At 45.9% G+C, this 25,958-nt stretch overlaps 1 protein-coding gene across 3 annotated transcripts in view; it reads left to right on the forward strand.

Moving 5' to 3' along the window:
• The window catches only part of egln1 (egl-9 family hypoxia inducible factor 1), a 112,805-nt gene that overhangs the window by 44,018 nt on the left and 42,829 nt on the right, over positions 1 to 25,958 (forward strand). For 2 of the 3 annotated variants that reach the window (XM_033021747.1, XM_033021746.1), the window contains exon 2: positions 20,329 to 20,448. The exons of the other annotated variant lie outside the window; for it this stretch is intronic. In XM_033021747.1, the coding sequence (XP_032877638.1) occupies positions 20,329 to 20,448 (120 nt within the window). The remainder of the gene's footprint in view (positions 1 to 20,328; positions 20,449 to 25,958) is intronic. 3 annotated transcript variants of the gene reach the window in all.

Raw genomic sequence — 25,958 nt, forward strand, 5'->3', positions numbered from 1 at the left:
CCTGCACATGCACTCCTCGTCCCTTTGCACCTCCAATTTCTGGATTCTCTTCATATTGTATCTTGTCTGAATGAATGGGGAAACTATTCAATTTATGTCGCCTTCTCTCTAGAACTAAGGGTAGTTCTAGCTTCTGTGATAGTGCTACTAGAACAGATTCTCATGTTTCCTTATGACTTTGAAGGAGGCCGTTTGACTTGTTGACGTTATGCCGATTCTAATAACAGTACTATCAATCCTGTGCCTTCTCTATTTCCTTTAACCTCTTTTCTCGGCTGCACATCAAATCCTGCCTGATTCTCCTACCACCCATCCACACTGCAGGAAATTTAGTGTAATTAATGTATCCGCCAAGCAGCTTGTCTTTGTGCTGTGGGAGAAAACCAGGGAAACCCAATGTGAATGTGGGCCACATGGACCAATCTCTACTCAATACAAATATGAGAACCTATTTTTAATCAAAGTATTGCGCATTTTATTTTTAAATTAAGTAATTATGGCAAGATTTCTTTTTGAAAATTATCTATTTGTCAAACTCCACTATTACTCTTGTGTTAATTATAGGGAGCAACTTTAAGTATCCCATTGACTAAATGATAGCCTGCATCAAAAAAATTGCCACAATTATTAAATTATCAATTTCAGCAACTTTAGTAGTATGAAAATTCATGCAAAAGACAAGATCATTTCAGATCATGCACATTAAATTGGGACATTTTACCAAACTGGAAAAAATGCTCTATAGTCACTCAAATAAGCAAACATTTGCTCCAGCTTAGACCTTATTGTGTTAAGTATATAACACAATGAGGAATTGGTAGAAACGTTGTACAAATATTTGGTATCGTTCTTTATTCCAATAATTATAGAGAATTTGGGAGAGAAATGGAGGAATTCAAAAACTATCACAATCATAAAAGATAGGAAACTTAATGGCACTATACGCTGACAAGTTTCCTGGATGTGATAGCCCGCAACCTAGATTGATAAAATAATTGACTGCAATATTAGTGGATGCATTTGTTGTGATTTATGAATGTTTATGAAGTCTGCCAAAAGGACGCAGCAAACTGCAAAACTATAAATGTAATATCCTTTTTCAAGAAAATAAGGAGTTCTCTGAAAGTGCAACAAACAGGGTAGATAAAAGGGAACCAGTAGAAAAAATTATTTGGATTTCTAGAAGATATTTGATAAGGTACTGCATAAAAAAACAATTATACAAGTTCAAATCTCAAAGGTGCAGGCTATTGTTTCCACTGAAATGTTGATGACTGGGATAGCATCTTGCCATCTTGTGAACCGGTCTTCACAAGTGAGCAGATATGTGTAGTTTCTTGACGGTGGGAGTGGGCCAACCAAGTCCAGATGCAAGTGCTCGAAACGGGTGATCAGTATAGGAAACTCACCGTAAAGGGTCCCAGTGTGCCTGGAGATCTTGGATTGTTGACACGGTAGACATCTTCGCCCATAATCCAACGTCACGCTTGATGAAAGGCCAGATGAAACATTCGGAGATTACCATAGTTTTATCGTAGCTGAAAACTTCTCGACACATCGTCCTAGGCACAAGAGGCCTTGGTTTGCCAGTGTAAGTGTAATGATGGTTTCTCTCGTGTCACCGATAGGTATATCTTCCAATTTTAGGGCTGTATGCGTCCGGTGGTAATGGATAAGATCGGGATCAGTATGCTGTGCGCGAGCCATGGCATACAAATCGTTGAGTGTGGCTGCATTCACAGCATCCACCTCCAGTCTTGATAGGGTGTCGGCAATCGGATTTGCTTTTCCTTGAATGTGCCTGATGTCACTGGAGAATTGCAGAACGAAGTCCAAGTGGCGAATTTCCCGCGGTGAATAGTTCCCCACACTTGTACGAGTAGTGCATGTGAACGGTTGCCTTCCAACAGATGGTGGAAATGCTTGACAGCGAGGTACATAGCCAAATGTTCTCGCCCGAACGTACTGTAACTCATCTGAGTGGGTGATCATTTTGCCGAAAAGAATGCCAGAGACTCCCATCTGCCATTGATTCGCTGCTTCATGACGGTTCCCACGCTGTTGTTGGAGGCATCAGCGGTGAGTGAAAATAAGGCATTGGGCCTCTGATGGACCAGCATAGTTGCTTCGGCGAGAGTCCTCTTAGCTGCGTTGAAGGCTTGCACTGCATCCTCCTGTAAACACAACAGTTTCTTTGAAGATGATTTGTCCGAACTTTTGAGTACGTTGGTCAAGGGTAATAGGGAACCTGCGGCGTTCGGTAGAAAGTGGCTGTATAAATTCATCATCCCCAAAAATCGCTGTAATTGGTTTAACGAATTTAGCACTGGGTAATTTCAGATTTCCTGCACCTTTGATTCGCCGGGCAGGATGCCATTCTCCATCACGTGATGCCTGAGGAAAGTGAGTTCGCGAGCGCCAAACACTCATTTGTTCGTGTTAATGACATTACCATATTCGTCAAGTCGCCGAAACAGTAATCCGAGGTGTTTCTTGTGTTCATCTTCGCTGGAGCTCGCTACCAGCACGTCGTCGATGTATGCGTAGACGAAATCAAGACCGGAGAGTACGTGATCCATGAAACGCTGGAACAATTGTGCTGCATTTTGTAAACCAAACGGCATCCGTAGAAATTCCAACGTCCTGAACAGAGTGAACACCATATTTCCAGTGTTTCCAGCAAATGCGCTGGGTGTTGCCTCAACCCCGCCCCGATCCCCGAGGTTTGTGTTAAACCTGAAACGGGGATGGTTCTGCTGGGCTGCCAAAGCCTCGACATGCGCAGTGAGCATTGCAATTTGCTGTTCCTGCTGTGCATTCTCCATCTTTACTGTTGTTGCATTAACCACAGTCACCTGCAGCGCAGTGGTTGTCACCTTGACAATGTCGATCTGTTTTGCGAGCTCATCTATGCTGGCCAATTGAAACATACTTATCAGATGCCCCTGGAGCCACAATACCTCAACACTGGTCAAGAAGGCTCACCAGCGTCTCTTCTTCCTGAGGAGACTAAAGAAGGTCCATCTGTCTCCTCAGATTCTGGTGAACTTCTACCGCTGCACCATCGAGAGCATCCTTACCAACTGTATCACAGTATGGTATGGCAGCTGCTCTGTCTCCGACCGGAAAGCTCTGCAGAGGGTGGTGAAAACTGCCCAACGCATCTCCGGTTCCTCACTCCCCTCCATTGAGTCTGTCCAAAGCAAGCGATGTCTGCGAAGGGCACGCAGCATCGTCAAGGACTGCTCTCACCCCAGCCACAGACTGTTTACCCTCCTCCCATCCGGGAGCCGCTACAGGTCTCTCCGTTGCCGGACCAGCAGTTTCAGGAAAAGCTTCTTCCCTGCGGCTGTTACACTACTTAACTCTGCACCTTGGTGATTGCCAGTCACCCCTCCCCCCCCCCCCTCGGACACTCCTTCCCCCAGGAAAATTGCACTACCACTACTGTATGTACGTATATATATTTATTGCTCATTATTCTATGTTCGCTCTTCTGGGTGAAATGCTAACTGCATTTCTTTCTCTCTGTACTGTACACTGCACAATGACAATAAAGATTGAATCTGAATCTGAATCTGCACCTGAGTAGGCATGCAGCAGAGAAACGTCCATTTCCAGACATCGCTGTCAATCTTTGTGCTCTACTCCCCAAACGATCTACTCTGGAAGAGGAGCTGCTAGGAACGCAAATTTTGTCCGTTGGCTTGTGGCATTGAGGGAATGAAATCGAGCTTCTAGTATTGAAAACCACGCTCTCGCGTTGGTTGTAAAAAGAGTTGGGACGTCGAGTTTTACTTCATCGACTGACACCGTGTCACTTTTATCGTCATACATTTTGTGAGTGAGTGGAAGTTTGCGTGTAGCAACGCGGTCACCAGTTGTAGGATCGACTGAATCCCACGACAGAAAGCAATGAACAAACGACACTTAACTAAGCCAGACACCTTATGCCACGTTTATTCCAGAAGCCCCTTTTTCCTACATTCTCACCAATCATAACCTGTGTGCAGATAAGGCCAATTATGCGTCTGACCTTGGAGTTGTTATTGAGCTCTTGTGGCTGGACCCTCTCGTGAGGTTGCTGGCGAGTCAACAGTGGTGACAGGCTGTATGCAAAACCAACGTGGGTGTGAAGGTGCCACATCACTACAAAAATAAATCAATTACCAATTTAATTATAAATTTAGTTGTATTCTTTAATGTTGTGCGGGCCAATTCAATTTTGGATATGTGCTTAGAATATTTTCAGTGAAACTGACATTATTTAGCAGGGTAACTTATAATGACCCTTTGGATATTTTAACTGCGTATGAGTTAATTGTGGTCAGCCTTAAATATAATTTCCAGTTATTTTTAGGAACTGAAGAAAATTAGAGAAAAATAATCACTTTGAGGACATTAAAAATATTTCCATGTTTTGACTGGGTTACTACAAATGTACTTGATTTAAACCAGTTAATGATTGCTAGTATGATTTCAGTATCCATATTTGGTTGAACATATAGTAATTTTATATATGTGATTTCCTGGTCAAAGTGTAGTCAGGATGTATCTATACATTATATTGTAATTTTGCTTGTTGGTTTATTGATATGTTGAAACATTCCAAAAACGTAGGTTGTTAATGTTCAGCTACCCACACTGTTCTGACATTGATTGATATGTTTACTCATCCTTGAGATTTCCTCGCAGTGCCCGGCATAGTTGTAGATCAGCAGTAAGCTTCCGCACGTACTGCACGTAGCAAGATCATTAAGAACATTGCCTGTCTGGCACACTTCCAATACCAGGAAGTTCACACAAGTTCATTTTAATCTGGGGTGGTGGCTAAATTTGCATACAATAGTGTGCAAGAAGAGGAAAACGGAACATCTGTTGTAAAAATAGTATTATTTCACGAGATACTGTTTTTATTTGATAGTTTTGAGAGTTTGCGATGGTAGCTTTGTAAGTTTGGGCTATTTGGAACAGATGATAATTGTTTTGAAAAACATTTATTTTGCACATCAAATAAATCTTTACCTGTGGCTTTTGCAGCTGTCTACTGAAAGAGTTTTAATGGACTTGAGCACAGGATATTCTGGAGGTGTAAAAGCATACCAGTTGTGACCGTGCCCGTGACAAATTTCATAATCTGATAATCAGTAATCTGAATTTTAAAATTAAACTCGACCAAGGAGGACCCGTTGGGTCCCGTCCCCTCAATGTGCGGTTGCGGAGGAGGGGAGAGGGGGTGGCGCGGTGTCACGGGGAGGCTGGTTCCCTAATTATGAAGTCTCTATCTTCAATAGTGGATGGGTTAACCATGTAAAGTCAACCCCCAAGTTCTGTGAGAGATATACCTCTGAAGAAGCTGTAGGTTGAAACTCAAAAGGTTGCCTATGGCAAGGGGGATAAGGCCAATTAGTGCGTCTGACCTTGGAGTTATTGAGCCAATGTTTGTTATATGTGTTTCATAATAAAGGGATTCTTAAATATAAAATAATGGATTTGGCTTATAGCCTTTATTCATAAAAGTATTCATTGACTTTTGAGTTTGGTATCATCGAGATGGCGGAAGGCTGTTTTTCGGACTGGAAGCCTGTGACTAGTGGTGTGCCTCTGGGATTGGTGCAGTGCCAATTGCTGTTTGTGGTTTATTAACGATGGAGATGAGAATGTCCAAGGCATAATTAGTAAGTTTGCAGAAGACACAAAAGTAGGTGGTAGTGTAGACAATGCAGAGGGTTATCAAAACTCACAACAGGTTCTTGATCAGCTGGGCAAGTGGGTTGAAGAATAACTTATAATGTTCACTGCAAATAAGTGTGTAGCAGTTTGGGTACTCAAATCAGGGCAGGACCTTCGCAATGAATGGTGGAGCCCTGGGAGTGTTTTTGAGCAGAGAGATCTAGGATACAGGTGCACAGTTCCCTGAAAGCGGACAGGTAGATAGGGTGGCAAGGAATGCTTTTGGTACATCAGCCTTAATTTGTCAGGGTATTAAGTACAGAAGTGGGACATCATGTTGTCGTGGCCCAAATATGCTTAAACAGACAGAAACCAAATAAAATAATTGATCAAGCAGTACAATCTTTATTTCGCCGGGCGGGTGTGGTAAAACTCTTAACAGTATGCAGATTACAGACTATACAGAGTTCTCATCCCCATACAAAGGGGCAGTGATCGAATTACATATATACACTCCAATAATCGATGATTCAGCAATACGTTATAGAAACATAGAAAATAGGTGCAGGAGCAGGCCATTCGACCCTTCGAGCCAGCACTACCATTCATTGTGATCATGGCTGATCGTCCCCTATCAATAACTCGTGCCTGCCTTCTCCCCATATCCCTTGACTCCACTAGCCCCTAGAGCTCTATCTAACTCTCTCTTAAATCCACCCAGTGACTTGGCCTCCACTGCCTTCTGTGGCAGGGAATTCCATAAATTCACAACTCTCTGGGTGAAAACGTTTTTCCTCACCGCAGTCTTAAATGACCTCCCCTTTATTCTAAGACTGTGGCCTCTGGTTCTGGACTCGCCCTACGTTGGGAACATTTTTCCTGCATCTACCTTGTCCAGTCCTTTTATAATTGTATATGTTTCTATAAGATCCCCCTCATCCTTCTAAACTCCAGTGAATACAAGCCTAGTCTTTTCAATCTTTCCTCGTATGACAGTCCCGCCATCCCAGGGATCAATCTCGTGAAGCTACACTGCACTGCCTCAATCACAAGGATGTCCTTCCTCAAATTAGGAGACCAAAACTGTACACAATACTCCAGATGTGGTCTCACCAGAGCCCTATACAACTGCAGAATAACCTCTTTACTCCTATACTGAAATCCTCTTGTTATGAAGGCCAACATTTCATTAGTTTTCTTCACTGCCTGCTGTACCTGTATGCCAACTTTCAGTGATCGGTGTACAAGGACGCCCAGGTCTCGCTGCACCTCCCCCTTACCTATCCCAACCCCATTGAGATAAGAATCTGCCCCCTTGTTTTTCCTGCCAAAGTGGATAACCTCACATTGATCTATATTACACTGCATCTGCCCACTCACTCAACCTGTCCAGGTCACTCTGCAACCTCCTAACATCCTGTTCACAGTTCACACTGCCACCCAGCTTTGTGTCATCCGCAAACTTGCTAGTGTTGCTCCTAATTCCCTCTTCCAAATCATTAATATATATGGTAAACAATTGCGGCCCCAACACCGAGCCTTGCGGCACTCCACTCGCCACTGCCTGCCATTCTGAAAAGGACCCGTTCACTCCTACTCTTTGCTTCCGGTCTGCCAACCAATTTTTTATCCATGTCAACACCCTACCCCCAATACTATGTGCTCTAATTTTAGTCACCAGTCTCCCGTGCGGGACCTTACCAAAGGCTTTATGAAGGTCTAGATACACTACATCCACTGCACCCCTTCATCCATTTTACTTGTCACATCCTCAAAAAAATTCAGAAGATTAGTCAAGCATGATTTCCCTTTCATAAATCCATGTTGACTTGGACTAATTATTTTACTGCTATCCAAATGCCCCATTATTACCTCTTTAATAATTGACTCCAGCATCTTTCCCACCACCGAAGAGTAAAGAAACAAGCCTGTAATTTGTGAAATGGTGTCTATCCCCAGTTTTATATGATGGTATTACTTTTGCTATTTTCATTTTGTTCGGAAATTTACCGGATTGAAAAGGCAAGTTACAGATATGTTAATGGTTCTGCAATTTCTTCAATAACTTTTTTTATTATAATCATATCAATATCATTCCAATCAGTAGAGGATTTGCTTTTACATTTTCTTGCAGTGTCTATGATTTATTTTCCTTCGACTGCTCTAAGGAAGATAGAGCTAGTTTAGGGATGAAGGAAAGAGCGTTCATGTCGCGGCCCTGTTTCGACCAATCTTTCCGCCACCATGCACAAGAAGCACAAAACAGATACCATTGTGCAGATGCCGAGAAGTGTGTTCAGCTCTGGCTGAACAACTTGTAATCTTGCATGTGGACCCAATAAGAAGAAGAAATAGTTTAGTAATATGTGAAACTTGATTTCATTTAATATTTGTTTCTACCTTAAAATAAATGTACCTACAAAATAAAGGTTATTCACGTTGCACCTTAAGCAGGTTTTATGATTATACATCTAAGTTATTCTATAGGACAAATACACAATTAGGAAAATAACCTACCACTTACAGCATATCTGATTAGGTGGGCTCCGATTAGGTGGAGCTCCATTTACACTCTCATATTTAAGGAAAATATCTTATTATTTCAAAGAAGGGTAAGGGAATTGTCATGTACAAATTGAATTATTCTGTGATTGTAATATTGCTTTTTGTCATTGCTTGTTGAATGTAAATTCTGTTTTCTGCTCTTAACAGTATTTCAAATCTATTCTGTGTGTACAGTGATTTGGAATGACCCAAGTTTATGAAAGGTGCTATATTTTTAAAATATCATAGACATTTTGAGTGGTTGTGCTTATATCGACATCTCTGCTTACTTTTTGTGCATTATTCTGCAAGTTAGTTAGCTTCAAGTACCTGTCAGCTGCCTTTAAACTATTAATGGAATCAACTTCTACCACTTTTTCAAGGAGAGCATTCCAGATTTTGACAAAGCTTGGGTGAAAAATATTTTCCTCATTTTCTTTGAACTCTTTTGCCAATTAATTTAAATCTGAGACCACTGGTTATTGATTCACTCAAAAAGGATCTGTTTTCTCTCTCAAAAGTTCACATCTTTATAAACTCATCTTTTGAATATTATTTTCATTATTTAGGACAACCCGAAATTTTTATTTGTATTGTATTGGTATTCTAGATAGTGAAGATGGTTGTCAAAAATTGCAGCAGGATCTTGATCGGGTGGGCTGAGGAATGGTTGATGGAATTTAATACAGAGAAGTGTGAGGTGTTGCATTTTGGGCAGTAACAAGGGCAGGGGTTTGGGGAGTGTTGTAAAGCAGAGGAACTAGGAGTGCAGGTACATAGTCCCTTTAAAGTGGCATCATCGATAGATAGGGTGGCCTTTTGACGGTGTGGCGGCTCCCAAGGGTCGTGCCACCTTAGTGTCGAACCCCTCGGCACAGGAGTGGTTCAGTCCGGAGGCGGCCCTTAGCCGGAGGCTTTAAAGGGTGGGGTTTTGGGTGCCATCTTTCTCTCGTTTGGTCTTCCCTACAACCGGGAGGATCAGAATAAAAAGTGTCTCTCTCTAAACACGACTCCGTGCTTTATTCCAAGACACACGCTACATTGGTGACCCCGACGCTCCATTGGCGTCATGATGGAGAGCAGAGAAAGCCCTACCTCCTCACAGGCCGGCCTGGCCCTGTCTCTGGACGCGGTCTCCGTTAAACTGCCCAAGTTCTGGACCACCCGGCCGCTCATCTGGTTCCAGCAGGCGGAGGCCCAGTTCAACCTGCGGGGCATCACGGTCGATGCCACCCGTTTCTACTACCTGGTGGGAGCCCTCGACCAGGATGCGGCTGAACAGGTCACGGACTTCCTCGCAGACCCCCCGGACAATGATAAATACCTCGGCCTGAAAGAGCTCCTGCTCCAGATTTACGGACTGAGTAGGATGGAGCGTGCTGGTAGGCTCGTGCATATGGGCGGCCTAGGCGACAGGCGGCCATCTTCCCTCCTAAAGGAGATGGTGGCTCTACTAGACGGGCACACGCCGTGCCTGATGTTTGAGTATACATACCTGCATCTGCTGCCGGCCTACATTCGTCTGCAGCTCACCGACGTCTCGTTTGCCGACCTTCGGGCCCTCGGAAGGCGCGCCGACGCCCTGTGGATGGCGCGCCCTGATGACGTCAGCGCGCTGGGCGTCAGCAGAGACGGGGTCGCGCTGAGGTCGACGCGCCCTGATGACGTCAACGCGCTCGCCGTCAGCAGGTACGCCGATGATGTCACCCCAGCAGCTCCCGAATTCCCCCGGTGGGGCGGGGGAGATGTGGAAGGAGTGACAGCTCCAGCCCGACGGCCCGTACGATCGCCCCCAGCGGCAGTGAGGGGTACTGCACCTGCAGCCCAGCGCCAGCAAGCTGCAGGCACCACCAGCAGGAGCAGGCAAGCTCCAAGTGACTCCAACAGGAGACGTTGGTGCTACTACCATCAACGCTGGGGTGCTGCAGCACAACAATGCCGCCAGCCATGCACATTCCCGGGAAACGCCTGGGCCGGCTGCCAATAGTCCCCGCGGCGGCCGGCCAAATTCATCGCCTTTTTGCCTGGGATCGGCGCTCCGGGACCCGCTTCCTCGTGGATACAGGAGCGGAGCTCAGCGTCCTGCCCCCTTCGCTGGCCGACATTCGTTCCGGTAAGCGGGGGCCCGTCCTCACCGCGGCGAACGGCAGCCCCATCCGCACATATGGACTGCGGATGGTTCCCATCGTGCTCGGCTCCTGCCATTTCTCATGGAGCTTCACCATCGCCGACGTCTCCCAACCATTGCTCGGGGCCGATTTCCTCCGGGCGCATTCCCTCATGGTGGACGTCGGACGTCAGCGTTTGATCAACGCCACTACGATGGAGCCGATCACGTTGCGTGTGGATCAACCGGTGGGACGGCCACTGGCGTCCGTGGACTCCCGATTTGCACGTATCTTGGCTGCGTTCCCGGATATTCTCACTCCGCAGTTTCAATCAGCAACCCCCAGCCACGGAGTGTTGCATTATATCCCGACTACCGGCCCACCACTCCATGCACGAGCACGGCGACTGCCACCAGATAAACTGCGTCTGGCACGGCTGGAATTCCGCACGATGGAGGCCTTGGGGATCGTCCGCCCTTCAAGCAGCCCTTGGGCGTCCCCACTCCACATGGTCCCCAAGTCAAGCGGGGGCTGGCGGCCATGTGGGGATTACCGACGGTTGAACGCGGCAACAACAGCGGATCGATACCCCGTACCCCACATCCAGGACTTCACGGCCCATTTGGCTGGGGCCACGATTTTTTCCAAAGTGGATTTGGTACGGGGTTATAATCAGATCCCAGTTCACCCGGATGACGTGCCGAAGACGGCGATCATCACGCCATTCGGGCTTTTCGAGTTTACTCGGATGCCGTTCGGCCTCAAAAACGCAGCACAGGCCTTTCAGCGCCTCATGGACGGGGTTTGTCGCGGCCTCGATTTCGTGTTCGTGTACCTGGACGACATCCTGGTGGCCAGCCGCTCGCAACAGGAACACTGTGCTCACCTTCGACAGCTCTGTCAGCGGCTCAGCGAGCATGGTTTGGCCATCAACCTGGACAAGTGCCGTTTTGGGGTGAATGAAATTGACTTCCTCGGCCACCGCGTGACTGCGCAAGGCGCGGTTCCCCTGCCTGACAGGGTCGACGCCATCCGCCGGTTTCCCCGCCCACGCACGGTGCGTGGCCTGCAGGAATTTGTCGGCATGGTGGCGTTTTATCATCGTTTCGTGCCATCCGCGGCCCACATCATGCGGCCCCTGTATCAACTTCTGGCGGGTGGGCAGCACAAGAGCGTTGAGTGGACCCACGAGGCGGAGGCAGCTTTTGACGGCGCGAAGGAGGCCCTTGCTCGGGCCGTACTGCTGGTACACCCGCGGGGAGATGCCCAGACTGCTCTCACAGTGGACGCCTCGGAGTCGGCGGTTGGTGCTGTGCTGGAGCAGCTGACGGGCGGAGGTTGGCGGCCCCTGGCCTTCTTCAGTCGGCACCTCAACCGTGCGCAGACCAAGTACAGCGCGTTCGATCGTGAGCTCCTGGCTCTGTACCTGGCTGTGCGCCATTTTCGTTACTTCCTGGAGGGCCGCCCGTTCACCGCCTACACCGACCATAAGCCGCTCACTTTCGCCCTGCAGAAAGTTTCCGATCCCTGGTCCGCACGTCAGCAGCGGCAATTGGCCTATATATCGGAGTACACTACATCTATCTGCTACATCAAGGGGAAAGACAACCGGGTGGCCGACGCATTGTCCCGGCCCGCTATCAACGCCGTGTTCGAGGTGGCGCCCGGAATGGACTATTCTGCTCTGGCGGCGGCACAGCTCACGGACGATGAGGTGCCCGCCTACCGGACTGCCATCTCCGGCCTCCGCCTTGAGGATGTCCCTCTCGGTCCTGGGGGAGAAACAATCCTGTGCGATGTGTCGTCCGGTCAGCCGCGCCCCATCGTCCCTGCCACCTGGCGCCGGAGGGTGTTCGAGGTGATCCACGGACTGGCTCACCCATCAATCCGGGCGACAACGGCACTAGTGGCTGCTCGTTTCATGTGGCACGGTCTGCGCAAGCAGGTTGGCCATTGGGCTCGCACCTGCATTCCGTGCCAGACGGCAAAAATCCAGCGCCATGTCCGTGCGCCGCTCCAGGAGTTTGGTCTACCTCACCGGCGGTTCGACCATCTCCACATAGACATTGTAGGGCCTCTCCCGCCGTCCCGGGGCATCACCCACCTGCTTACAATGGTGGACCGCTTCACGCGGTGGCCGGAGGCCATTCCGTTGACCGATACCTCAACGGCTACGTGTGCTCGTGCGTTGTCCGCGCACTGGATTGCTCGCTTCGGGGTGCCGGCGCACATCTCCTCAGACCGGGGGCCACAGTTCACCTCCGAGCTGTGGTCAGCCATGGCTCACTTGCTGGGGGTGCGGCTACACCACACCACGGCTTACCACCCGCAAGCTAACGGTCTGGTGGAGAGATTCCACCGGCAGCTGAAGGCAGCACTGAAGGCACGACTCTCCGGCCCGGACTGGATGGACGAGTTGCCGTGGGTCATGCTGGGCATCCGGACTGCTCCCAAAGAGGACTTGGGCTCATCATCGGCGGAGCTCGTTTACGGGTCGCCACTCACGGTGCCCGGGGAGTTCGTGCCGTCGGCGCCGGGGCAGCAGGGAACGCCCTCATCCACCCTACAGCGCCTTCGCGAGCAAGTTGGCAGGCTCGCACCCGTCCCGACGTCCCGCCATGGGACATTTCGCCCACACGTGCCATCAGCCCTCAGGGACTGCCCGTACGTCTTCCTGCGCCGTGATGCCCACCGGACTCCACTCCAGAGGCCGTACGAGGGTCCGTTCCGAGTGCTGGAACACGGGCAGTCGACTTTTGTCCTGGACATGGGGGGCCGGCCGGAGGCAGTGTCGATCGACCGATTGAAGCCGGCACACCTGGACATTGACCAGCCGGTGCTGGTTGCCCAACCTCGGCCCCGAGGGCGCCCCCCTTCACGGCTCCCTCTGCCTGTCACTCCACCTGTCCTCCCGCCGGTCCCTCGTCCTGTCCCTCCACCTATGCCTCCGCAAGCCCCACGAGCGGCTAACTTCCGCACACGGGCTGGCCGGGTCGTTCGCCCGCCGGTGCGTTTCGTGCCTCTGGTTCTGGGGGGGGGTCCTGTGGCGGCTCCCAAGGGTCGTGCCACCTTAGTGTCGAACCCCTCGGCACAGGAGTGGTTCAGTCCGGAGGCGGCCCTTAGCCGGAGGCTTTAAAGGGTGGGGTTTTGGGTGCCATCTTTCTCTCGTTTGGTCTTCCCTACAACCGGGAGGATCAGAATAAAAAGTGTCTCTCTCTAAACACGACTCCGTGCTTTATTCCAAGACACACGCTACAACGGTATGTTTTTAAAGATTATTTGCATTTCCTTTATTTATAATGGTTTCAAAATGGTTTACAGGATTTTGAGGTGATCTGATTTCTTGTGGTGATATCTCTTGAATGACATTCAGAAACATTGAAAGAACAACTGATGCAAAACTGGGGAATGTGGCTTTGACTGTCAATATGTACCCAGAAGTTTCATAGGTGGCAAAAGACAAAGTAGGGAGGAACTCAGCGGGTCAGGCAGCAACTGTGGAGGAAATGGGCAGACTATATTTCGGGTTTGGAACCTTCGTCAAACTGATAGTTTTTGCTCTGTAAGCAATTCCATTGTATGTAGCCTGTACACCATACAAGGCTTTCCTCACTGAGTCCAGGAAGTTTACTTATAGCAAGTTAACTTTTTTCCAGTTACATCAAAGGCACAATTGACTCAGCAAAATCCAAACCATCATGTTTCTGCTTTACCCATCCAGTTAGTTATATTTCAGTGTGAATAAGAATAATACTGCTCGGTTCCCCTTGACCAAATTGTTAATCATATAATTTATGTGTAAGAAAGAACTGCAGATGCTGTTTAAATCGAAGGTAGATACAAAATACTGAAGTAACTCAGCAGGACAGGCAGCATCTCTGAAGAGAAGGAATGAGTGACGTTTTAGGTCGAGACCCTTCTTCAGACTCGCGTTTCTGGTCGAGACCCTTCTTTAATGACATATTACAAAATTCTTAAGGGGTTGGACAGGCTAGATGCAGGAAGATTATTCCCGATGTTGGGGAAGTCCAGAACTAGGGGTCACAGTTTAAGGAAAAATGGGAAGTCTTTTAGGACCGAGATGAGAAAATCATTTTTTACACAGAGAGTGGTGAATCTGTGGAATTCTCTGCCACAGAAGGTAGTTGAGGCCAGTTCATTGGCTATATTTAAGAGGGAGTTAGATGTGGCCCTTGTGGCTAAAGGGATCAGGGGGTATGGAGAGAAGGCAGGGATGGGATACTGAGTTGGATGATCAGCCATGATCATATTGAATGGCGGTGCAGGTTCGAAGGGCCGAATGGCCTACTCCTGCACTTATTTTCTATGTTTCTATGTTTCAGACTAAAGCATATAATTTAGTTTTGTTCGACATCACTAGCCTATGATTCTTTTGAGGGTAAGTTATCACTTACATTGGAGTTAATATCGAGAGGGTTTTTCCCTGATGTCTGAGTGTTAAACTGAGTTATTTTGTCAATCTAAAGTCAACTTGACTTAAACGCTTGTAGCTGTTGAAATCGATTCTTTATTCAGCTGAGACTAGTCTCTGAACCTTCCAACACAGAGCTGACGCTCTGGGGCGGGTCCAGAGAAGAGTAGCTTTGATAGAAACTCATGGCATTATATAGGTATTAGACATTTCAGATAGAGGGTATGACAACCTAGTAACCAATCATCTGAGTCCTTCTGGTGATTTACAACATCAGTCACATGATCCCCCCCCCCCCTTCCCTGGCCTCATTTTACATCCTTCGTTTGCCTGTGGTATAACTTTGTATAGAATTATTTTATTTCAACACAGCAAAACCCCAGTAGGCTCAATTATCAAAGACCACCCCTCAAAATATAAGATACCTATGTAATACAATGATCACACAAGTCATACACACTTTCCATACCAAGAAGAAAGATATTTCTATAAATCTAGAAAAAGTCTAATGTTTACAGTCCTACTAAGACACAATACATTTCATAAATTATCTCACTACAATTTTACACAGTTTAAAATACTATTACCTATGTATTAAAACATTAATTATATGAGTTTGCCGAATTACAGTTTCTAAGTTCAAAACACCTCCCTACCAAGCATACATAGGTCGTAAATCTGTCAACTTAATTAATAAGTGTTTGGTGCCAGGATACAACTTCATTCTAATTTGCAGCCCCTTTCCTGCTATCTGGAAGCTGGATTTCCAATCTCTCTGCAAGGCCTTTTACAAATATTACAGGACAAAGCGTAAATTCACAACTCAGACCATTACATCAGAATTACATCTGCTTCTTCGACTTTCTATAAACAAATCCATCAATCTGATTCTCTTCCTCTCCAAGCATCCACCCCTTATCTTAACCTCATTATAATTTAACATAGCCAAAGCTAACTACAGAGTCTATTATATTTCAGCCTTGAAGTCTGTCTTGATCTCAGCATAACCGGCCATACATAACTCTTCATCTTCATGTCACATCAGAGCTCAAAAATGTGCCATAGAGAAAGAGAAGATTACCTCTGGCCTAAGAAGAGGCCCTATTCAGTAATCCATTCTTCAACACAAAATCATATCAAATACAATTTCCTCCAGTGTTATAGAAACATAGAAAATAGGTGCAGGAGTAGGCCATTCGGCCCTTCGAGCCTGCACCGCCATTCCATATGATCATGGCTGATCATCCAACTCAGTATCCTGTACCTGCCTTCTCTCCATACCACCTGATCCCTTTAGCCACAAGGGCCACATCTAACTCCCTCTTAAATATAGCCAATGAACTGGCCTCAACTACCTTTTGTGGCAGAGAATTCCAGAGATTCACCACTCTCTGTGTGAAAAATGTTTTCCTCATCTCAGTCCTAAAAGATTACCCCCTCATCCTTAAACTGTGACCCCTTGTTCTGGACTTCCCCAACATTGGGAACAATCTTCCTGCATCTAGCCTGTCCAACCCCTTAAGAATTTTGTAAGTTTCTATAAGATCCCCCTCAATCTTCTAAATTCTTGCGAGTACAAACCAAGTCTATCCAGTCTTTCTTCATATGAAAGTCCTGACATCCCAAAAATCAGTCTGGTGAACCTTCTCTGTACTCCCTCTATGGTAAGAATGTCCTTCCTTAGATTAGGAGACCAAAACTGTACGCAATACTCCATGTGTGGTCTCACCAAGACCCTGTACAACTGCAGTAGAACCTCCCTGCTCCTATACTCAAATCCTTTTGCTATGAATGCTAAAATACCATTCGCCTTCTTCACTGCCTGCTGCACCTGCATGCCTACTTTTAATGACTAGTGTACCATGACACCCAGGTCTCGTTGCATCTCCCCCTTTCCTAATCGGCCACCATTCATATAATAGTCTACTTTCCTGTTTTTGCCACCAAAGTGGATAACCTCACATTTATCCACATTATACTGCATCTGCCATGCATTTGCCCACTCACCCAGCCTATCCAAGTCACCTTGCAGCCTCCTAGCATCCTCCACACAGCTAACACTGCCCCCCAGCTTTGTGTCATCTGCAAATTTGGAGATGTTGCATTCAATTCCCTCGTCCAAATCATTAATATATATCGTAAATAGCTGGGGTCCCAGCACTGAGCCTTGCGGTACCCCACTAGTCACTGCCTGCCATTGTGAAAAGGACCCGTTTACTCCTACTCTTTGCTTCCTGTCTGCCAGCCAGTTCTCTATCCACATCAATACTGAACCTCCAATACCGTGTGCTTTAAATTTGTATACTAATCTCTTATGTGGGACCTTGTCGAAAGCCGTCTGAAAGTCCAGATATAACACATCCACTGGTTCTCCCTTATCCACTCTACTAGTTACATCCTCGAAAAATTCTATAAGATTCGTCAGACATGATTTGCCTTTCATAAATCCATGCTGACTTTGTCCAATGATTTCACCACTTTCCAAATGTGCTGCTATCCCATCTTTAATAACTGATTCTAGCAGTTTCCCCACTACCGACGTTAGACTAACTGGTCTGTAATTCCCCGTTTTCTCTCTCCCTCCCTTTTTAAAAAGTGGGGTTGCATTAGCTACCCTCCAATCCTCAGGAACTACTCCAGAATCTAAAGAGTTTTGAAAAATTATCACTAATGCATCCACTATTTCTGGGGCTACTTCTTTAAGTACTCTGGGATGCAGCCTATCTGGCCCTGGGGATTTATCGGCCTTTAATCCATTCAATTTACCTAACACCACTTCCCGGCTAACCTGGATTTCACTCAGTTCCTCCATCTCATTAGACCCCCGGTCCCCTGCTATTTCCGGCAGATTATTTATGTCTTCCTTAGTGAAAACAGAACCAAAGTAGTTATTCAATTTGTCTGCCATGTCCTTGTTCCCCATGATCAATTCACCTGTTTCTGACTGCAAGGGACCTACATTTGTTTTAACTAATCTTTTTCTCTTCACATATCTATAATTGCCTCAAAGTGATAAACTAAGCTATGCAGGTTCAGATTAGCGTTTCTATGTTTTGATTCATCCATTCCCTGTGTGTGTGTTTCCTTGTACTTTATTTCTTTAGGATACATGTGTTTCTGAAAACCTTAAGCTTTTCTCTTGCAAATTACCTAGCTTATATAAAAGTCACTATCCGAGTGGTTCTATTATATAATATTTCCTCAAGAGATAACTATTGAGCATCTGCTACTCTAGGTGGGCATTTTTAATTTCACTGGAAATGAACAGTACTTCCAGACATTGGCTCAGCAGCCAGTAGCTAGGACTGAGAATTGAACATTTCTGTTGCGAAACATCACTGAAGTGAATGTGTGAAGTGAAGGACAAAATGCTGTATGGGTGGTCAAAAAAAGCTTTTGGGCACATTGTCCTTCCATCAATCAGAGTGTTGAGCTTAGAAGTTCCGAGGTCATGTTCAGTTGTATATGATCACTCTTATAGGAAAGATGTTGTGAAGTTGGAAAGGGTACAGAGAAAATTTACGAGAATATTGGCAGAACTCGAGGGTCTGAGATATAGGGGGAGGTAGAGCTGGTTTGGACTTCATTCCATGGAGTGCAGCAGAATAGGGGGTGATCTCATAGAGGTGTATAAAATCATGAGAAGAATAGAAAAGGAAAACGCACAGTCTCTTGCCCAGAGTAGGGGAATGAAGAACAAGAGAAAATAGGTTTAAGGTGAAGGGGGAATGATTTAATAAGAACCCGACGGTTAATATCTTTACACAAATGGTGGTGGGTATGCGGTAAAAAAGCTGCCCAGGGAGGTAGTTGAGGCAGGCACTATCATAATGTTTAAAAGATATTTATAATGTTTAAAAGATATTCGGACAGGCACATGGATACAATACGTTTAATAAACGGGCAGTGTGGGCAGATGGGACTAGTGTAGAGGGGGCATGTTGGACGGCGTGGGCAAGTTGGGCCGAAGGTCCTGTTTCCAAACTGTGTGACTCTTACTTTAGCCCTACCTTTTCCACCCTTCATCTCTTTTGCTTGAGGCCGTCCTTGTACTGCTACTCTGTCCCATTTCTCATACCTTAGTATGCTTCCTGAGGCGTAATACTTGGAACTGTCAATAACACCATACTCCTAACTAATGTCTGATCACATTTTTTTTAATAGTTTCACCGTCATAGCTTTGCTTTTGGATTCTATCCGTCAACTTAAACACAAGTAAAGCAAATGCTTTAGCTTGTAAATACTAACTATTTCATTTTTAATAATTAATCTAGGCATCAACAACATCCTCCTCATCTGCTCTTTAAAATTGTGCCATTTATAATATACTTTCTTCCCATATTAGTCCTCGTCGTTAATTTCCAACTATCACGCTTCCACTCACTTCACCGCACTGACCATTTCAATGGCATTGCTACCTACTATGGGTCTTCTGTGTATCTTCCTTTCTTGTAGTAAGTACATATTCCAGTACGGGTATGATTTTGAACATCTGAGGGAATATTTAAGGCAACCATAGCAGCTGGTAAGGACTGTTGTAACTTAAAATATTGACAATACTCATCATCTCAGTGACTTTCTCTTTTGCCTAATTTTGTTCCCCGGATAAACTTATGGACCATCTGAAAACTATTTTGTTGAAGTGAGAAGACTGCCTAATAGACTCTTCAATCACCCTTGGTATAGAAACAAAGAACTGCAGATGCTGGTTAATACAAAAAAGACATTTAAGCAATCATCCTTGCTGATTCAAATAACTTTAAATAGTGGACATTCTTTTCTCTGTTCAGATACTGTTGATCTTTTTTTATCCTTCATTTTTTAAGATCAAGGTGGATGAGTTATTACTTTAAATTGGAGAATTCAATATTCAAATCAACCACATGATTTAATTAGGCAGCTAATTGTTCTCACTTTCTAAAACTTATTGTAATTTCTGAATTCTATAGAAAATGCTCATTCTTGCAACTTATCCAATTAAAATAATGTACAATGTTGGATTTTGCTTAGTTTGGCTGTTTTGGATTTTTTTCCCCCAAGGTAATATTTCTAATACAATCTATCTCAATACTAATTGTTTACGACAATCTTCGCAACATTTCATGTTTGAAGTGTCAATTAAAAGATTCGAAGGAAAGCTAACTCACCTCATTTTCAAGTTAATTGATTATATATACAACGTCATTCCTGCAATATGCAAGAATCCAGATACTTTATTTTATATAATGGCTTAACTAAGACCAAATATAAAAAGGTAGGCATAAATAGCACAGGTAACGGTTGACTGAACGTTCAATGGACAAGATTATCATCTCGTAAACTACAATGTAAAGAAAGAATGGAACGTGAAAAGTTAACTGCAATTCAAAATGTAATAATGTGTAACAAAGAACTGCAGATGCTGGTTTAAATCGAAGGTAGACACAAATTGCTGGAGTAACTCAGCAAGACAGGCAGCATCTTTGGAGAGAAGTAATGGGTGACGTTTCGGGTCGAGACCCTTCTTCAGACTGATGTCAGGCTAAATTCAAAATGTAATGATTTTATTTCTTTTTGTAAATTGATTTACAGGCAATGGTTGCATGTTACCCAGGCAATGGAACCGGATATGTACGTCACGTTGACAATCCTAATGGAGATGGACGATGTGTCACATGTATCTATTATCTAAATAAAAATTGGGATGCACAGGTATGTAACATTAACTATATGCAGAAAATTGTGCAGAACTTGAAATGTAAAGTAACGGGGAATAAAGAATACCTTTTCAATTGAGGTGAAATAATAGGAAAAAATTAATGCTTGCCAGTGATATTAACTTTAGTAATTATTTTTTTTAAACAGGCGAATGATACTGACGAGTCAAAAGTGATTTGAATTGTGATCATTTTTAATTGGTGGACTCCTTGTTTTTTTTTGCAAAAGATCATGTTAACAAAAATGGTACTCTTCTATATTCTGTTAGTCAGTCCATTGGGTAATTCAATCATTACATGCAAAGCCACGTAATAACAACGACAATAATAATCACGCAGAAACATCTTGTTAACCAACTGGATACTGGAGTGCTGGAGTAAGTCGGCAGGTCAGGCAGCATCTCTGGAGAACATGGATAGGTGACGTTTTGGGTTGAGACCCTTCTTCAGATTGATTGATGGGGGGGGTAATAGGTTGTTACAGGTGAGTAGGGTCTTTTGATAGGCAGATGGTTGGACAAAGGCCAGAGATGAAAAGACAAATGGTGTGAGATGGAAGGATTGAAGAGTTGCAAGTTGTGAAGCTAATGGAGGGGAGAAATAGCTTCAAGTCCAGGTGGGGGAGAGGGGCGCTATTTGGGGGGGGGGGGGGGAAGGGGGGATATATGTTGGGGGGCGGGTGAGAAGGGAGAGGACAAGTGTTATGTAGTTATCTAAAATTGGAGAATTCAATATTCATACTGAAGCCACCCCAAGAGGAATATGAGGTGCTGTTGAAAGGAACAGCAGTTGCAGGTTTATTCTGAAGATACACAAAATACTGGAATAACTCAGCGGGTCAGGCAGCATCTCTGGAGAAAAGGAATTGCCGATGTTTCAGGTCGAAACCCTACCGTTCCAAGCCTCCAGTCTGAAGAAGGTTTCCGACCCGAAACATCGCCTATTTCTTTTCTCCAGAAATGTTGCTTGACCTGCTGAATTACTCCAGCATTTTGTGAACATGAGGTGCTGTTCCTCCAGTATGTGTACCACCCCATTTTGGCAATGGAGAAGGCCCAGGTCAGTATGGTTAGCAACCAGGAGATCCAGCGGGCCTTGACCAATCCAGCACGTGTTCAGCGAAACGGCCAAGGGGTCTAAGCTTTGTCTTGCCAAAGTACAGGAGGCCACATCGGGAACACTGCATGTAATGCATGAGGTTAGACAATGGATGAGGTTAGACATGTGAACCTCTGTCTCACCTGGAAGGACTGCTCGGGTCTGTGGGTAGAGGTGAGGGAGGAGGTAGAGGGATGTATATGTAGGTGTTCCTGTTGCTTCATTAAATGCATACCGCTATAATTCCAATGGATGAAATGAGCAAAAATTTTTAATTTTTTAGATACACAGAGAAAGGAAATGAATCCTCTTTTCAAATATTGCAAACTTAAAATATGCATATGTATACTGGGTTTGACTGAATTCAGTGAGAATGGATCTATTTTGGCAGAAAATGTGAAAAATTAGATTAACAAATATATGTTTAGATAATTGAAGATTTGACATGCACGATCTGTATACATGAGAAATTTTATATAATTGTAAGTAGTGGGATATATTAAGATCGCATAGTGGCATAGCCAGTAGAGTTACTACCTCAGAGCTCCACGACTTCTTCGATGCTGTCTTTCATGTTTGCATGTTCTTCCTATAACCACATGGGTTTCTTCCAGTTTCCTCCTGTATCCCAAAGATATACAAGTTGGTGAATTAATTGGTCACTATAGTTTATGATTAATGTAAATCAATCTTCAATGGTTTGAGCCAAAATCCCTGGTTCCGTGCTGTATAATTCTCTGATGTGTCAAAATTATTGCTTCTGTAGATTGTGATTGAAATGTGTGTTGTGTGCTGAGTCCCATCTTGTACACAATATACACTTATGACTTTATACCAACACACAGTACAAACAGGATCATTAAGTTTGCGGACGACACGACTGTGGTGGGACTGATAAACAACAACGACGAGTCTGCCTACAGGGATGAAGTCCAAAAACTGACTGTCTGGTGTACCAAAAACAACCTGGTACTCAATCCATCAAAGACAAAAGAGCTGGTCGTTGACTTCAGGAGGAAGAGGAGAGAGGAACCTGCTCCCTTATACATCAAAGGAGACATGGTGGAGAGAGTCACTGGCTTTAAGTTCCTGGGAATAAACATCTCCCAGGACCTCAAATGGCAAATGAACACCGTCACTCTCGTGAAGAAGTCACATCAGCGGCTGTATTTCCTGAGGTCTCTGCGGAGAGCAAACGTCTCACAGCCGCTGCTGTTGTCCTTCTACCGATGCGCCGTGGAGAGTATCCTCTCCTATGGAATCCTGGTGTGGTTTGCTAGCTGTACTGTGGCTGAGAGGAGGGCGTTGCAGGGAATTTAAAAACTGCGCAGAACATTACAAACGCCCAACTGCCCTCCTTGGATGACATATATAGGGCCCGATGCTTGCGCCGGGCCACAAATATCAAGCAGGACACATCCCACCCTGCCAACCACCTTTTTACTCTGCTACCCTCTGGGAGGCGATTCAGGACTCTGAAGGCTCGCACTGGTAGACTAAAAAATAGTTTCTACCCATGTGCGATAAAAGAGCTAAATTCCAACAGAGAATGCTGGGGAAGCAAAATGTAATTCCAAGAAATGCCGCCAAATTCTTTTAAATTCTTTTAAATTCTTTTAAAATACCTATTTATTTTTTACTAATAAGTGTACATATCTGTTAATGGTTGTCGTGTTTGTATTTTTTTAACCGGAGGAGATGTAATGGAATTTCGTTGCACAGTATTGTGCAATGACAATAAACGTATTCATTCATTCATGTATGAGAGGGTTTTGTAGAAAAAGACATAATACAGCCCAAGGATTGTAACAATGCTGCTATCATCAGATATTTATAGGAAGTGGTAATTAAGAAGGTAGATAACATCAACATGATACCAAGGGTACGAGATTTTCCAGTTCCCTATCTAGCAATGCCAGAAACCTGCCCGTGGAAACATGTCATGAAGATTAACGGTTAATTTCAAAGAAGAATTCTGTATCTTTAGGTAGGTACATCTGAGGTTCACCTATATTAATAGGTGTGAGTGGTCCTTGATTATGTTGGATGCTTTCCCGAGGCAGCGTGAAGTGTAGAGAGATACAATGGGGCCAGGCGGCTGGTTTGCATGATATGCTGGACTGCGTCAACAACTTACCGCAATTTCTTGCGGTCTTGGGCAGAGCAGTTGCCAGACCAAGCTGTGGTGTATCTATAAAATTTAGAGTCCATTGAGAGAGACCAAATTTTCTTTATCTTCTGAGGAAGTTGAGATGTTGGTATGCTTTCTTGGCCGTAACGTCAATGTAATTGGAGCAGGACAAATTGTTGGTGATGTTAACGTCTGATTAATACATCGATCGATGCTCCTGAACACATCATCAGTGATGTAACCTGGGGTCATTGGGTGTTTCAGGTCTTTCAACATCAGACACCCTCACCCAGGCGACCCAGCCGTGGTTGATCAGACCACGACTTGTGTTCAGGTGGCATTCGCTCCTCCCCATGGACCTCCTCTCCTGATCCAGAGCCATCTCGAGGCCTTCTCCGCTGCCTCTGTGGTGTTCTTGATGGCCCTTCTCCTTGCCACTCTGTTAATGCCCAGTGCACTCAAGGCTTTGTAGAGCGATTGCCCTGCAAAACCTCTGCAGCCAACCTCGATGGGCATACACCTTGCCTTCCAGCGCAGTCTATGACCAGTTCTTCATATTTGGCCATCTTCCTCTCGTGGGCCTCCTCCAGACGGTCCTCCCACGGCACTGTCAGTTCCAACAAGACGATGTTTTTGGTCGCCTCTGAGACCAGGAGGATATCTGGCCTCAGGGTGGTCGTGGCAATGTGCTGTGGGAACTTCAGCTGTTTCACCAGGTCTACGAAAAGCTGCCAGTCCTGCGCAGTCGCCAGGATTCCTGATGGATTCCTGGCTGCTGTGGTTCTTGGCAGCTGCACTCCGGCCTTCACGAAGGTGATCATCTGGGTGGTTCTCGTCTGCAGCTGCTGATTCCCATGCTGATGGCTTCTGCAATGGGTTTGAGAACCTGGTCGTGACGCCATGTGTACCGGCCCTGCCCAAGAGCCTTTGGGCAACAGCTCAGGATGTGTTCCAACGTCCCCTTGCCTGAGCATTGCGGGCAATCTGGAGATTCCGCTTTGCCCCAGATGAAGAGGTTCGATGGGCTGGGCAGGACATCATACACTGCCTGGACCAGGAACTTGATGCGCTGTGGTTCAGCCTGCCAGAGCTCAGTCCATATGACTTTTCGGTCCATGGCCTGCTCCCACCTTGTCCAGGCTCCCTGCTGCCTCAATCCAACTGCTCTGGTACACCTCTCCTCCTCCACCACTGCCCTCACTTCCTCCTGGACCAGCCTGCGCCTCTCCTTCCCCTTGGCCTTGTCAAACTGGGGAGATGGGAAGATTCCCAGGCCTGCTCTTCCCCGAGTCACTGCTCCCACCAGGACTCTGTGGCGTATCCGGGACTCTGCTTGCAGCATGGCTTCGCCGGCTCTCCACTTCCTCCCAGTTTTCACCTCCACCCCTGCTTGAGCCACCTTGGGGTCGCTGGAGTCCCTGTACAGCATCACCTCTCTGGCCCGAGTCACCTTAAACTCCTCCTCCAGGGACTTCAGGGGCAGCTGGAGCTTGGTGTTATTTGCGTAAAGGGCGATGCTGCTAAGGCACCTGGGCAGTCCCAGCCACCTTCTGAGAAAGCTGCTGACTTTCCTCTCCAATCTCTCTACGATGGATATTGGGACTTCGTAGACAAGCAGTGGCCAGAGTATCCTTGGCAGGATACCATGCTGGTAAATCCATGCCTTGAATTTGCCGGGAAGCCCCGACCGGTCCATTGCTCTCAACCAGCTCTCCAGCTCCTGACAGGTTGCCTGGACAGATGCTGTATCCTTCAGGCTGCTGTTAAATACCTTGCCAAGACTCTTCACTGGCCTTTCGGAGACAGTTGGGATTGATGTCCCTTCGATGCTGAAACGGAACCTGTCCATGACTTTGCCCTTCTTCAGCACCAATGACCTTGATTTTCCTGGCTTAAACCTCATCCTTGCCCATCCAATCAGTTTCTCCAACCCCTGCAGGATCCACCTGCCTCCTGCCACTGACTCAGTGGTGACAGTCAGGTCGTCCATGAAGGCTCTGATTGGTGGTTGGCGCATTCCTGACTTGGTCCGAGGGCCCCGGCACTCTGGCTCAGCAGACTTGACGATCATGATCATCGCCAAGGCAAAAAGGATCACAGAGATGATACAGCCTGTGATGATCCCAACCTCCAGTCTGTGCCACTCTGATGTTACTGACCCTGATGAGACTCTCATGCTGAACTGGTTGTAATAGTCCAGGATGAGATCTGCCACTTGGCCCTGCACATGATGCTTGGCCATGACTGTCTGGATCAGCTTGTGCGGGATGGAGCCG

The sequence above is a fragment of the Amblyraja radiata genome, chromosome 5 (genome assembly GCF_010909765.2).
Source record: "Amblyraja radiata isolate CabotCenter1 chromosome 5, sAmbRad1.1.pri, whole genome shotgun sequence".
Taxonomy (NCBI): Eukaryota; Metazoa; Chordata; class Chondrichthyes; order Rajiformes; family Rajidae; genus Amblyraja; species Amblyraja radiata.